General features: G+C 39.6%; 1 protein-coding gene across 1 annotated transcript in view; it reads left to right on the forward strand.

The window, feature by feature from the left end:
• PRKCA (protein kinase C alpha) overlaps positions 1-14,703 on the forward strand; it is a 225,258-nt gene that overhangs the window by 184,302 nt on the left and 26,253 nt on the right. The window contains exon 9 of the mRNA XM_083355467.1: positions 9,246-9,389. Coding sequence (XP_083211593.1) covers positions 9,246-9,389 — 144 coding nt within the window. The remainder of the gene's footprint in view (positions 1-9,245; positions 9,390-14,703) is intronic.

Raw genomic sequence — 14,703 nt, forward strand, 5'->3', positions numbered from 1 at the left:
AGTTTTAGCACAGGGGTCCCCAAGCCCCAGTTTGTGGACCGGCACTGAGCTGCAGCAGAAACTGGGCCATACAAACAAGCGAAGCCCCATGTATGGATGCATGCCCCTCCAGTCCGTGGAAAAACCTCTCTCCATGGAACCAGTCCCTGGTGCCTAAAAGATTGGGGGGGCACTGTTTTAAGGGATTTCAGGAAGCAAAATTTCACCCAGAATTGGACCATTTTTCGTTTTCATTTCAGCCCCACTTTGCAGCTTGGTCTTTTAATAAGCCATGCAAAGTCTGGTACAGGCCTTGACAGTCCAGCCATAAATTGTGAACCTTTGGCTGGAGGGGGAAGTTTGCACAACTTGTTTCCCCTCCCAGTTAAGCATATTGTATGCATTTGATCTAAAAGTCAAACAAGATCAGGCCTGATGCCATTTGGCCTCAGTGGTAATGTTTATATACTTAGGAATTGGGGTTAGGTTATAATCTGACATATGGAGGCATACGAGATAGAATAAGCTTGCTTTTTATTGCCATGTGAAAAACTTGGCAATAGAACAATACACTTCAGGAGGAGTGATGCTATAACATCCTCAGTCCCAAGTCTAGAGACTGCTAGGTAAGCAAATTGGTAGGTAGGATGACATGGAATGAAGTTCCCCTTGAAATTTGAATGGCGGCCACCTTTACTTAAGAGTCTCAAAGAGCTGGGTCTTCACCCAGTTCTTTGGCAAGGGTGACTGACATCCCTTTCTTCTTTTTTGTTCCCTTCTGTTTTTTGCTCTCTTTGTCATCTTGTTCTGTCCTGTGCTCTCTCTGTGTGTGCGTGCACCTGTGTGTGTGTTTATATTGATTTCTGTTCATAAATGCTTTTAATAAACATAAACTGTGCAGAGTAGCTAGGGGTTGGGCGGCATATAAATTTTGATGGTGATGGTGGTGGTGATGGATAATTGTCAGTGAAGGAGAATATTTGTAGCTCAGGGTTGAAATGAGTCCTTGGTGCTCTCTGAGCTTGCTTGTTTTCTTGCAGACGTTTCACTACCCTAACTATGTAACATCATCAGTGCTAGTGATGATGTTACCTAGTTAGGGTAATGAAACGTTTGCATGAAAACAAGCAAGCTCAGAGAACACCAAGGACTCCTCATAATTGTCAATGTCCAATTAGGGAAGAGACTAATTTCCTGGCACACAATGAGAGAGTACTGCATTCACACACAAAATGGGTTTGCTTATAGAAATAAGTTGAATATTAGGTTTTGACAATCAGTATATTTCACTTGTTAACCTTAACTATTATGGTGCTATGGATTTGGTAGTTGTACTAGTAGGTGTGCTTGGTTGTCTGTATACCATTAAGATCATAAAGGGATACATGAAAGAGGTTTACACTGGGTTTCCAAGTAGCACACCTGAGAAATAGCCATGCTGAAGTCAGCTCTCTAATTACAGTAGGTAAATGTGAGCTTGAGTTTGTTTCTACCTGTATAGCCATTTTGTTTATATCCTAGAGCTGAAAATGTATAAGTATGTCTTGCCTGTGGTTACAGGGTAAAAGAAAGGTCCAAGATAAGGTGCGTCCAAACCAAAGAAAGTAAGATTACTAGCATGTCTTGTTTTTTTCCCCTTCTCTCATTACAACTAATTAAAAAAAACTAGGTTTGAGTTTGCAGTAAAAGATTTTGTGTGGGTTTTTTTTTCTTGGTTGAAGGTACTAAGAATATTAATTCCTATAGTAAATCACGCAAAATGGGCCCTAATCATATTACAAGAGAAATGCATGTAGCTGTCTCCATGACAGTTTGATACATGAAGCTTGTACTAACATAGAAACCAATACTAACAAAAACAAGCTCTGGTATCTGATGAAAGCTCATCAACAAAACATGTGGTTTGAAAAGAGGCACAGGTGAACTTAAGCCCCTTCCGTATTTTACAAAAGACCAGAGGAAAACAGCAGTGCTAATGTAGGTCTTACTCAGCTAATACTTTGACTGTAAGAATTGGCACAAGGATTTTATATGATGTGTTGGTCTACAAGTGTATATGGAATCTGCCTATTTTTAAAAAATACCTATATAAGAAACCAAAGAGCAGAGGCATCTTTTCTTAAACACAGTTTTGACTGTATTAAACATAGATTTTTAATAATGATTGTTTTTATATGCTTACTGTTTTATTAATTGAAGCACACTACCCAGAGTCACTTTTTGAGAGATTGTCAGCCATATAAATTTGAGATTATAGACACATACTACTCTCATTAATACCTGAAATTTCTTCCCTCGCTAAGACAATGTAAGTGTCCTGCATGGGCTGAAGAACCAGTTAGCATGTGTTGCACATTGCATGGTGAAATTTGGCTTGTAATAGAGTGTGACAAAGTATTGTGATTCCATGTTTGAAAGGTCCCTGTGTTCTTCACAACCAATACTGTGAGAGAAATTTTTTGCATGAAGATCTAGTTAGAATGTTTATCTATGACCATATTGGTCTGAATTGGTCTTTCATATCCTGCTGTCTTCTTAAACTTGCCAAGAAAGATAAGAAGAAAAGTACTTTTTTGGGTCACAATTAATAGTGTTTAAACTGAAAAGGCATTTTTCCTCAGAACTGGATTCTGTTGCTGCCTAACTATTTGCTTTCTATTAAAACTCTTCTTTTTCCACTCCCCTTTCCTCTTCTACCTTTATGCATGTCTTCACTAAATATGCAGCATGTTAATTTTTCTGAAATGCAGTCAAAATATTCAGAACTCATTCCTTTCCCTCTTTTTACGGGAAAATGTCTTTCTGAGAATGTGAGCCATCTGTCCTTGTTAGACACCTTGGCTGAAGGACACATGTCTTCTAGGATGTAGTATTTTAGATTCCTGTAGTTGTAGAACAATGAGAAGATTATTTATGCCCATTGTCTGAAATAAGTGCTTTTGAAACCAACAGTGGGGGTGGCAGGTGGAGGGAATCGCCCAACAAATAAGCATAATATAATTACCAAGTGTTGCATGGTGCTTTGTGGAGATAGTGTAAAATTGTTGCAGGAAATTAGTTTTTGACTTTCAAACGGTAATTTAATTAAAACTATAAATCTTTTAAGACTAGGAAAAATACACTACATGCTATGATACAATAATTAATAATATTTTGTTTCCTAAAAATGAGAACATGTTAACTGTATTTTGTGTATTGAGTAATATTTCATATCCCTGCACTTGCTTTCAATATGTCAATAATTCATTGGATTATGATGTTCTGAACTTATTTCAGAACAACAAAGAATAGCTGATTATGTGGCTTAGGTTGAGTTGTGTATGTTGGACAATAATATGCAACTGTGCCAAAATGGAAACTAAAATTGGCTAATTCTTCTGTTCAATCTCAAGTAATGTGGGGGGGGTTATTCCTTGATAGCAGTGGGTCATCAACCGTGGGAACTGGGCACGTTCTGTATTATTATTTTGAAATCACAGAAGAAAAATGACAGATTATGTAGTGTCACATTATGAATCAGTGCTTCAAGTCCCTAATGTTAAAATGGGCATGTGACTTTTTGCAGATATTTCACCCCAGTTAAAAGGGGTATCAGATAAGCCTTGATCTTTTTGGTTAACATGGCTTTTCACACAGCATTACAGCGCAGACCAGAAGCAATACAACACTTGATGTTTCTAACAAATCTGAAATGAAGAATTTCAAATGCAGTCCTGTGTGATTATAAATTATTTCTAGGGGACCTTCTTTAACTTCCAGTAGTAACTTTCAAGGTATATTTCTAGACTTTGGATATTTACATTGTACCTTTCAAAACATTTCTTGATAAACAATCTATTGCTTGATGTAAATAGGAGACATCAGAGAGCATCCCGATTCCTTGGACATAATATCTCTTGATGCTTTCTATATTCTTAAGAAGTGCTGTTGTTTCAGTCCCTAAAGGACTGAATTTAAATTGTCTCCTTTATTTTGTTTTCTTATCAATAGTAATTTCTGAACAACATGATTTTTAAAGGTTCGTTCACATGCTGCCAAATATTTTTTAATATTATTTTAATTTTATCATAAAAAATAAAATACAAAACAGTAAAACAAACAAATAAAATGAAGTAAAAGCATACATTCAACCCTAACAACAACAATAAAAATAAAAATAGTGTGCAAGAAAAGAGGAAAAAGTGATCAATTAAATTTAACATTTAATTAATTTTAACATTTAGCATCCACCCTGGCTGGGTGCCATGGTTCCAATAGGTGAAACCCATCAAAAGAACTTCCAGGCAAAATTATTCCTTAAAGAACATTTTATTCAGGAAACAAAGCATCGGCACTACATAGTTTAACCCAAAAACTAAATTTTCTTCCCCCCCATACTAAGTAACAAAGTGCAATTCCCACTCCCAATAAACTGTGATAAATCACATTCCCCAATTAGCTAAAAGCCCGGCCTTTCTCCCTAGCTCCTCAGTCTGCCAAAACATTATCAGCTTGTCCTTGGGTTCCCACAGCAGAGTTATTATTTATTTATTTATTTATTTATTTATTTATTTATTTATTTATTTATTTATTTATTTATTAAATTTGTATACCGCCCTTCTCCCGAAGGACTCAGGGCGGTGAACAGGGCAATACATATCAAAAACAAGATACAAAAATTAAAAACGATTAACCAAAATGCCCACGAATAAGTTAAAACACATTAAAAGTCAGGTTCATGGCCGTCATGGAAGCCATGAGCTCCCGAGCTGACTCGGATGATCCTCCCAGGGATGGTAGATTGAAGTCACCCAAAACCATGAGTTTGGGGAACTCAATCACCAGCCCCGAGAGGATATCAAGAAGCTCAGGCAGGGCTGCTGCTGCACGACTAGGCGAAAGGTACACCAGCAGCAAGCCCAACTGCGCCCTAGGACCACACCTCAGAGAGATTCACACCCGACTATCTGAAGAACGGTGGCCTCCTGCAGACATAAGGTCTCCCTCATAACCCGGAAGCCTGGTGGGCAAAGATCAACCAGGGGGATACCACCCTCTGGGCCCAACCAGGTCTCCGTGATGCAAGCCAGGTCCGCATGCTCACCCTCGACCAGATCCCGGACGAGAAGAGCCTTATTAACGACTGGCGTTCAGGTACACCAGCCGGAGCTCAGGTGGCTGCACATCCTTGCTCCCGGGGCCTTGGGCTGAAGACAGAGGGTCAGAGCGCCTCACCGCTTGTAGATAGCGGGGATGCCCTCCCAGATATCAATACGGCCCTCTGTTCATACACCTGCTGCCATTCCCTAACGTCGTGGGAATAGGTAATCCCACAACCCGCTCCGGAGCTCCGGAGGCAACTAACCCCGGCTCCCCCCCCTACGCGATCTGTCCCAGGCCTGGCCTGAACAAATGTTGGTGGATTACCCCCCCATTTCCAACCAACCACGACCCTCCCCCCTCCCTAACCCCACAACATTTTTTGCTAAAAAAGTAACCAGGGGCCTCTTATTAAATTTAAACCTGAGGCCCCTGTTCCTGCCCAGCCATCTCTCAGGGTTCCAACAATCGGGCCCTTCATCAAGAGGCAGAGTGGAAAATGAGGCAGGTCGCACCCAGGATGGGGGGGCACCTCTGAGGGCGAACAGAACGGTACTAGGGTAACTAAGGCGCTTAATAATAATTAAATAAATCCAGCAGTCCACATTGGGCTATTTGTAGGTAGCTAGGTAGTTAGAATAAAGTTAGAATAGAGATGTTAAAGAATATTGTTGACCTTGTCAAGTCAGGGCGGCAAAACATAAAAAACCATTAAGCCAAGCCCGTCCAAGCCAAGCCAGCCAAGCCAGCTCTACTCTCACCTGAGCTGGCAACAGATATAAAGCCAAGACAGTTCTCTCACAACAAATGGCGATATATCTGGGCAACACTTGGCTAAAGACAACCGGGATAAACCCACCTCAGCTGATCTTTCACATCAGAGGGTGGATTGATAGTTAATTGTTCTGCCCTCTCACTGCAGACAAGTCCCCGATCTGTCAGGGCCAATTCTTGGCCAACAATAACTCTTAAAGTTGCAGCTGATGCTCCATAAGCAAGAGAGAGACGGGGTGCCGGTCGGCTGCTCCGAAGCATCAGAGTTGGTTCCTAGCCGCCGTATCCCACAGTATCTTGCAACTCCGAAAGAGGGGAAGGTCTCCACAGCACAAATTATGACTAGCTGAGCTTTCATCCAAGCCCCACCCCCCTGCTGCACCTGATTTCTAAAAGCAAGAAAAGCATAGTAAAGGAAAAGAGAAAATGGCTGCATTTTCAACACTTGTCAGAGCAGGAACATCCAATGTTAGCAGCGTTGACACTGGGTGCTGAAACAAAAGAAAAAGCAGTAAATTCTTCTACACTTTTACTAAACATTACACTAATCTTCAAATCCATCTGTTAACCATCTGTTATTATATTTAGTGTGTAGAAATTCCACAAACGGTTTTCAGTCTCCTATAAAGCCATGTAATCCATTATCTCTAATCAGAGCCGTTAATTTCACAATCTCTGCTAATTCAGTCAGTTTCAAAAGCCATTCTTCAACAGTCGGCATCCCTTTTTCTTTCCAGTGTTTGGCAAGTACAATCCTCACAGCTGTCACCATGTGAAGGAATAGCACCCCAAATTGTTTTTCATTTGGCAAGTATTTTTGTGAGGTATTTTTAATGAGCCTATTTTTGCCGAGTATTTTTAATGAACCTCCTAGATCAAGAGTTGGAATTACTAAGGATATGTAAATAATTCAATTTGTTTTACTTTTCCATTCTCGTGATGGGCAGGAGAGTCTCAAAGCAACTACCAGTATGTTAGGTCAGATTTCAAATAACTTGATTGCTTCATAAGGTTCAGGAATGGATCCAGATTTGGGGGGGGGGAGCTTTGCTCTTGAACAATACTCTTGCTGAGTAAATTGCATGGCATAATAACTACAGCATTGTCTGTAGTGTTTCTACTTTTGACTTCAGCAAAGATGCTGTTTTTCCCCATACTAACAGCTGGACCATAAGAAAGGCTGAGCGCCAAAGAATTGAGGCCTTTGAACTATGGTGCTGGAGAAGACTCCTGCGAGTCCCTTGGACTGCAAGGCGATCAAACCGGTCAGTCCTAGAGGAGATCAACCCTGACTGCTCTTTAGAAGGCCAGATCCTGAAGCTGAAACTCAAATACTTTGGCCACCTAATGAGAAGGAAGGACTCACTGGAGAAGAGCCTAATGCTGGGAAAGATTGAGGGCAATAGAAGAAGGGGACGACAGAGAATGAGGTGGCTGGATGGAGTCACTGAAGCAGTAGGCGTGAGCCTAAATGGACTCCAGAAGATGGTAGAGGACAGGAAGGCCTGGAGGAACATTGTCCATAGGGTCGCGATGGGTCGGACACGACTTCGCAACTAACAACAACAACTACAACACTGAAAATAGAAGGGACATTCCCCCTTCTATCCCTCAAGATCACCTAGGTAGAATATAGGTCACAGGTTCTTTTACTTTCCATGTTAGTGGCCTCCAAAACCCCCAGAGAACCAACACAACTCCATCAGGCATCTAGGCAACACACCCACGAGTACTCAACGGCTAGTACTCATTGCTTACTTATATCACTTTCCCCCAAGGCTACCATTCCTCTTTGTGAGCCCAATTTCTGAACAACAGTAATGCTTCTATTTGCCTTACGCTGCTTCAGGGTGTTTTAGCTTCCCAAACAAATACAATAGCCTTCCCTCTCACAGCAACACTGTCACATCCAGCTGCCTCTCTGCTCATGTGTGTATAGCCACCAACTGCTGGCTGGCTAGATAGATACAGGTCTTAAAGGGACAGGGCACCAGCAGGCCAGGTGCTGGCCATTTTGCAGGCAGCCTGTCCTCTCACAATATAGAATATAATGGGGGTGAACAGGGTTGTATGAATTCTTAACATAACTTTTATGATTTTGGAGTTTATTGCTCCAACTCAATTGTCAAAATGTTCAATATATTTTCTTTAATCAAATGATTGTTTAATATTGCTACATCACTTTAAGACATGCCACATGCCCCCCCCCCCCCCCATGATACACCCTGAAGTGTGTTCTGGTGGGCTTCATGAGTTTCCACTGCTTAATATGGGGTGGCTGTGCAGGAGGCTTTAAGGAAATTTTACCACGAAAACATCACAAATGTTTCCCAGCTCCCGATATCCTACATTCTGGGGTGTGTGTGTGTGGATTTTTCTTTTTGGGGAGAACTTTTTTAGGAGCTGACAGTTTTCTGCATTTATATTATAGCATCTGCACTGTAGTACTGAAATGATTGTATAGGATGTATCTTAGATTTATGTCTGACACGAAGAGAAGGGGAGAGGGGGAAGGGAGAGAGGAATAAAGCTATGTGAATCATTATATAAATAGATTTTCTCAAGTCATTTGTAAAAACTCCCATACAGATAAAATATAATGAAATAAAATATAAGAAGTTTGCAATTGGATTTTAAGGTAGACATTTTCTTGGAGGTGAACTTTGCAATCGTTCATGAATGGACAAAACGTGAACTGAAAAATACTCTGTATAAAGATTTGCTGTTTTAGTTATTCCAGTGTATGCTTCTGCAAGCCATAAAACCCTTACCAAAAGGCTTTGAATACAATGTTTTTACATTGAAATCAGCATTTGATTAGATATAAATAAATATAAATAATGATGCTTGAAAATCAATGATTTATTCAATATGCTATCTATTCAGTTAACAATAAAATTTTCCTTTAAAAAAGCATCACAAACTGATATAGTAAACATGATGCTTTTAAGAAGTGTGAATTTCAACTAAACCATTAAAATGTTTAGTATGTTGTTACTTTCAAGCTGCCATCCTACTCCCAATTGAGAATAAAATATTTTAAACTGAATGGGACTCTTACATCTGAACAGATGGCAATACCTAGGATCATATGAGCCCTGCAATTTATTTTAAACACTGTTAATGATTGAAAAGGAAAAAAGGCAATTGAATTTTGACATTTTAGCTTGAAAGTAATGACTTACATTGTTTGGACTTTGCTTTGCTTCCAAAGGTTGTTGCTTCTACTTCTATACTACTTTATATCACTTTAACATTATCCATAATTGAAATATTTGAATGGGCAGTTGAATTTGTGCTTGTTCTCTATTTACTATGAAGAATCTTCTGAAAGTACAAACCTTCAAACTTATTCTTTTATCATTACTAAAACCAAATTTCAGGTCTGACAGCCATTTTCTTTCTTTGTTTAGAAAGCCAGGCTTGGCCCATCAGCTAACAAAGTTATAACTCCAATTGAAGACCGGACTTGTAACTTACCATCCAATAATCTTGATCATGTTAAACTAACAGACTTCAACTTTATAATGGTGCTTGGAAAAGGGAGCTTTGGGAAGGTAAGAAGTATTGATAATTTGCAAGGTTCTTTATAAACAACACAATTTCTAAAATACATACACAAATAACAAGAAAGAAATATGGAAGAGACATAATGCTTCTGGGCCTTGAAAAAAGGGGAAAAAAACCTAAACTGGCACCCAAATCCGGACAATGCACTCCCCCAAACACTTCCAAAATTGTGGTGCATATGCTCCTTGTACTGACAGTAATGCAGAATAAGCTCAATCAAAAGTTGGGAATAATGAAATGTTTTTCATACCATTCCTGAATCTATAATTTCTGGTTTGAAATTAAAGATCAACAACATATTTATAATTTAAATGCAGTGACATAGTTGTACCTTTAAAACAAACTGAAGTTTTGAACATAGGCTTGGCAAAAATATATGAGTTCTTCATCAGGTGTAAAGAAGTTCCAGGGTATCAAGATTTCCTGGGGGGAAAATGCTAGCTTCTTATAGAGGGTAGTTCAAAACTTTATACTGAATCAGATGCAATTTTAATCAAGTGATGGTAGCTTAAATCATATGGTACTTTAGCTAGCAGAACAGAGTCTACCCATGTTTGAGTAAATACGTGGGTATTTCAGACACAGATTAGTACATGCAATCTACTGACAGTCAGAAAGTCACATATAGTAATGATTCAATTTCTGCATGATCAGAATATAACCATCTTTTACTTTAAAACAGCTCAACCTCCAGGCAGTTTGATCTGGAGTCAGATGGTATCTTGATTCCATATATTGTCCACCATGAAAACAAACTAAGTATCAAGTTTTGTGAATGAGGGTAAAATATCATGCTATCTTGCTTTTAGAGAGAGACTAAAGTAAGGGAGGCACTCTTTAGAATCAAGGGCCAAGGGACTAGGTCAAAATAACATTTTTACAAGTTTGCTGTGTATTTTACTTCATTCAGACTTTACAAGTACTGAGCAGTAATCCCACCTACCAAAAAAGCTTGGGGAAAGGTGTCATGAATTATACAAATAAAAACTGGAAAAGCAGATCACTCGTAATAAATAAATTACCCCATCCATTTATGTTTGGTAAATAATTTACAGAAATGTCAATACACCAGAAAGAAATATAAGGTTCTGCACTTTGATAGGAAAAACCAAATGCACAGGTTCAAAATAGGTGATCTCTGATTTAGCACTAGCGGGAAGGATGTGGTTGTCCTGGTAGACCACAGATTTAAACATAAACCAGCAATGTGCTACAGCTGCCAAAAAAAAAATATCAATGCAATCTTGGGCTGCATCCACCGAGGCGTAGTGTCAAGATCACAAGAAATCATAGTAACGCTCTGCTGGACCATACTTGTGATATTGTGTCCAGGTTTAAATGCCATAATGTAAAGAAGGACACTGCGGAACTGGAGAATGAAAACAAAGACGGTGAGAGGCTTGGAGTCTAAATCCTATGAAGAACAGTTCAAAGATGTGGGTATATTTAACCTTTAAAAAAGACTAAGGGAGACATGATAGCAGTCTTCCGATACTTGAAGGACTGTAACAAAGAAGGTTTGGACTTATTGTTTTCATAGGCCCTGAGGATGGTAAAGAACCTGAGGATGGGAGAGAGAGAGAGACGCATTTTGAAAAGCAGGATGTTTTGCCAAGTGTCAGGGCAGTCATCAGGCTCCCTAACAATGGGTTCTTTTGGATCCAGAGACAGTAAACCCCCCAGTAAACAAAGAGGTTTTAAGCTTTACTATTATTCAACGCAAGTAGAAAAATAGGGACCACTCCGGTGGGAAGGTAACAGCGTTCCGTGCACCTTTGGCATCTAGTCATGCTGGCCACATGACCACGGAGACGTCCTCGGACAAGCGCTGGCTCTTCGGCTTTGAAACGGAGATGAGCACCGGCCCCTAGAGTCGGAAACGACTAGCACGCATGTGCGGGGGAACCTTTACCTTTACCTTTACCTATTATTCAAAGAGATTGAAAAGCATAACATAAAAAGCCTACCTACCAAGCAAGTTAAGACCCATATCTCTCACAAGCTGCCAGGAGCTCCTTAATAACAACAGCAGTGACAACTCAAACCAACAGCAACAACAACTCCAAGGTTTTTTTTTTTTAATGAAAACCTGGCACCAGGACTTTATGGCTTACCTTACCTTGACTGGCTGGCACATGATTCTGGGGGGGGGGACTCCGAAGTGTGAGGCTTTCACAACAAGAAAAGCCTTGAAGCTGTATGAAGATTCCTCTCCCGTCTCCTTTATTCAGCAAGCGAGGGGGGGGAGCAGACCAGCTCAGAATGCCCATGGAGATTCCCAATCATTTAAGTCATGGTTGTCCCAAAGGTGCTTTTTTCCAAAAGGCAACTGGGCTTTCTTGATTTTTTTTTTTTTTGCTTTGAAAATGTTTCGCAGCACGGTTACTGGTGGGACAATATTGGAAGAAGGATAGTTTGCCTTCTATAGAAGAATGGGTACTTAAGGTATCGAATCTTGCAGAAATGTCTAAGATTTCTGCTTATCTGAAGGATCATTCGCAAGAAAGATATATTTCAGTTTGGAGGAGATGGATAGATTATATTCAGAATAAATATGGGACTAAAAAGTTCCATTTAGCTTATGAGTAGGTTTTAGATTTTTATTAACTTTAGTATTAGTATTGATTATATTTTTGTTTAAGTTATTATTATTATGTTTTTAATAATTTGAATGTATCAATGTTAAAGGGGAGTTAAAGCACATTATGAATTTGGTTAATTTTATAATGGATAATTTTAGTTAGAATATGCTTATTATATTTATGACCCTGTATTCAGCTCTGGGAAGTGGGGGGGAGGGGGGGTTTGGGGTGGGTGGGTTTTGGGGATATGTTTTGTAAAACTTTTTGTAAAACTCTTTAATAAAAAGAAAGAAAGAAAATGTTTTGCTTCTCATCCAAGAAGCTTCTTCAGTTCCTTATTCAAGGAGAAGCAAATGGATGAGAAGCAAAGCATTTTCAAAGGAAAAAAAATCAAGAAAGCCCAGTTGCCTTTTGGAAAAAGCAATTTTGAGATGACCGGCTTAGAATGAGCTCTAAACTTTTTCTTAATGTGGAGGAGAAATGAAAATATGTCACGAACTCCTCAAAATAACAATGGTCTTCCTGTATTGCCCTCGGAGAGGATGGACATCCTGGATAGTGAGAGTTATTAAGCAGTGGAACAGCCTGATTCCTGAAGTCATGGGTGAACCTGGACTGAAGGTTTCTGGACAAAGATTGGACAGCCATTGCCTAGAATGGTCTAAAATTGCATTAGAAGAACTCCAGACTACCTTCCAACCCAGTGATTCCATGGTTTTAAAACCTGAAAGGGGGAAAAATGTTAGAGATGCAGCTGATTTGTTAATAATTCATTTAGCTGTTCTGTTAACAAAGCTGCAATCCGATATTTGCCTATGTACCTACAATCCTACATTTGCTTACATGAGGAATTAACTTCACTGAATTCACTGAGCTTTAATTCTGAGGAGACACATATAAGATTTAGTGTAAACATAATAAAAGATTTAGCCTAAGCCTAATAAAACTTGCTATTCAGGATCATGCTTCTGTACAGTTTGAGAGTCAGGTAAATACTGCTTTGAAAACACGATGGGATTTGGAGAATATATTGCATGTATTTGCTCAAGATTTTCTATAAGCAGAGGGCAACTAGACTACCAGCCTTCCAAGAATATTTTTGCCTTATCTTTAAGCAGCCTCATGTTAAAATTAGAATATGCAAATCAGCAAAACATCGTTTAGCTGTTAATGAGGTGTCATAGTTTGTCCTTCGATGGAGGTGCAAAGAAATGGAGTTGTGAAACAATGTTTTCCACAAAGCTATTTTGTGCTTCTTAATTATCATCCATTTAATAATAGGTAATCTTTATATCAAGAAACACGCAGGAGAGATGATCGACTCTTTTACTTATCCGTTTATTTAATCAATTTATATAGTCACCCAATCATGTACACTTAGGGCAGCAAGATAAAAACTAAATACTAACAACCATTGATCCTGACCTGAGGGGAGAAAGCTGGGTCTTAAAAGGCAGGCAGGGTTGAGGCTATTCGAATCTCAGGGAAAGTGCTTTTCTGGAGGACAGATGCAGTGACAGAAAAGACACATTGGTCCCACCAGAAGATGCTATTTAAAATATGGGACCCAGACCTTAGACAGCCAAGAATTGAGAACTATAACTGAGCAGGATCAGCACATTGATTATACCTATCCTCATACTGATAGGTGACCTCATCCAGCAGCCTCATGTACAGGAGCTGGAACAGAACCAACCCCTGAGATACATCCTCTCACAGTAGAGGCTTAGGGCCTCTTTCCCATCAACACTGACTTAAATTGACCATGGAAGAAAGAACTGAATTATTGTAACATCATGTCACCTATCCCCAACCCCTTGAGCTTGCCTAAAAGCATGCCATGATCAATGGTATTGCTGCAAAAAAAAGAACTTTTAAAAAGGGATGCAATAAAGAGAGAAGGGAGGATGGATGGAGCCCCCACCTCCCCGGGGACTTGTTTTTTGTTTTGCAATGCATTTCTAATTTGCCTCCATCTTTCCCCTCCCCATTTTTCTTGAGGCGCAAAGGCACTTCCCGAAAGGTTAGAGGGAGATCATTTTCCGCATTCCTTCCCCCTATAGCCCCCTGTTCTGAACCAGATGCAGGTCATCAAAAAGTGCAACCAATGCCCCCTTAGTGCAACATTCTCTTCTACTAGATTGAAGTGGTCCATACAATCCACTTTCTCCAGAGTTCTCTGAAGCTTCAGGGTGACCACTTCTCAACCATCTTCTCCAGAAAGAGAAGGTTGGAGACAGATAAAAAAAATTATCCAATGCTGTATGGTCTAGCAATGATTCCTTAACTGAAGACAGAAGTACTACTCTCTCACCACTGGTTGGACCCACCTACAAATCAATTCCTAGGAGGCTCTGATGAACCAGGATTCTAATATGAACGTGGCCTGCCCTTAATTTTCTCAGGGCCAACAGGCACAGATCCTTTCCAAATAACTTTGATGGATCCATATCTCACTTAACTGCATCTGAATGGTGGTAATCCAACCCAGAATGAATCCCAAGAAACTTTTTCTTGAGATGCCTCAAATAGTCCTCATAACAATCCTTCAGATGCTATTCTAACCAATCCTTTCCTAGGAGACCCACTGGACAACAATCCACCGACACAATAAGAGTGGAGAAATAGTTGCATTTTGTTGCTTTTATTGTCACTATGTAATCCTTTTCAGAGGACTTTAGACTAGTATTCCATCACCATTGTTCTTCATCTCCAGTGA

This window comes from Vipera ursinii (genome assembly GCF_947247035.1).
Source record: "Vipera ursinii genome assembly, chromosome: 2".
NCBI lineage: Eukaryota > Metazoa > Chordata > Lepidosauria > Squamata > Viperidae > Vipera > Vipera ursinii.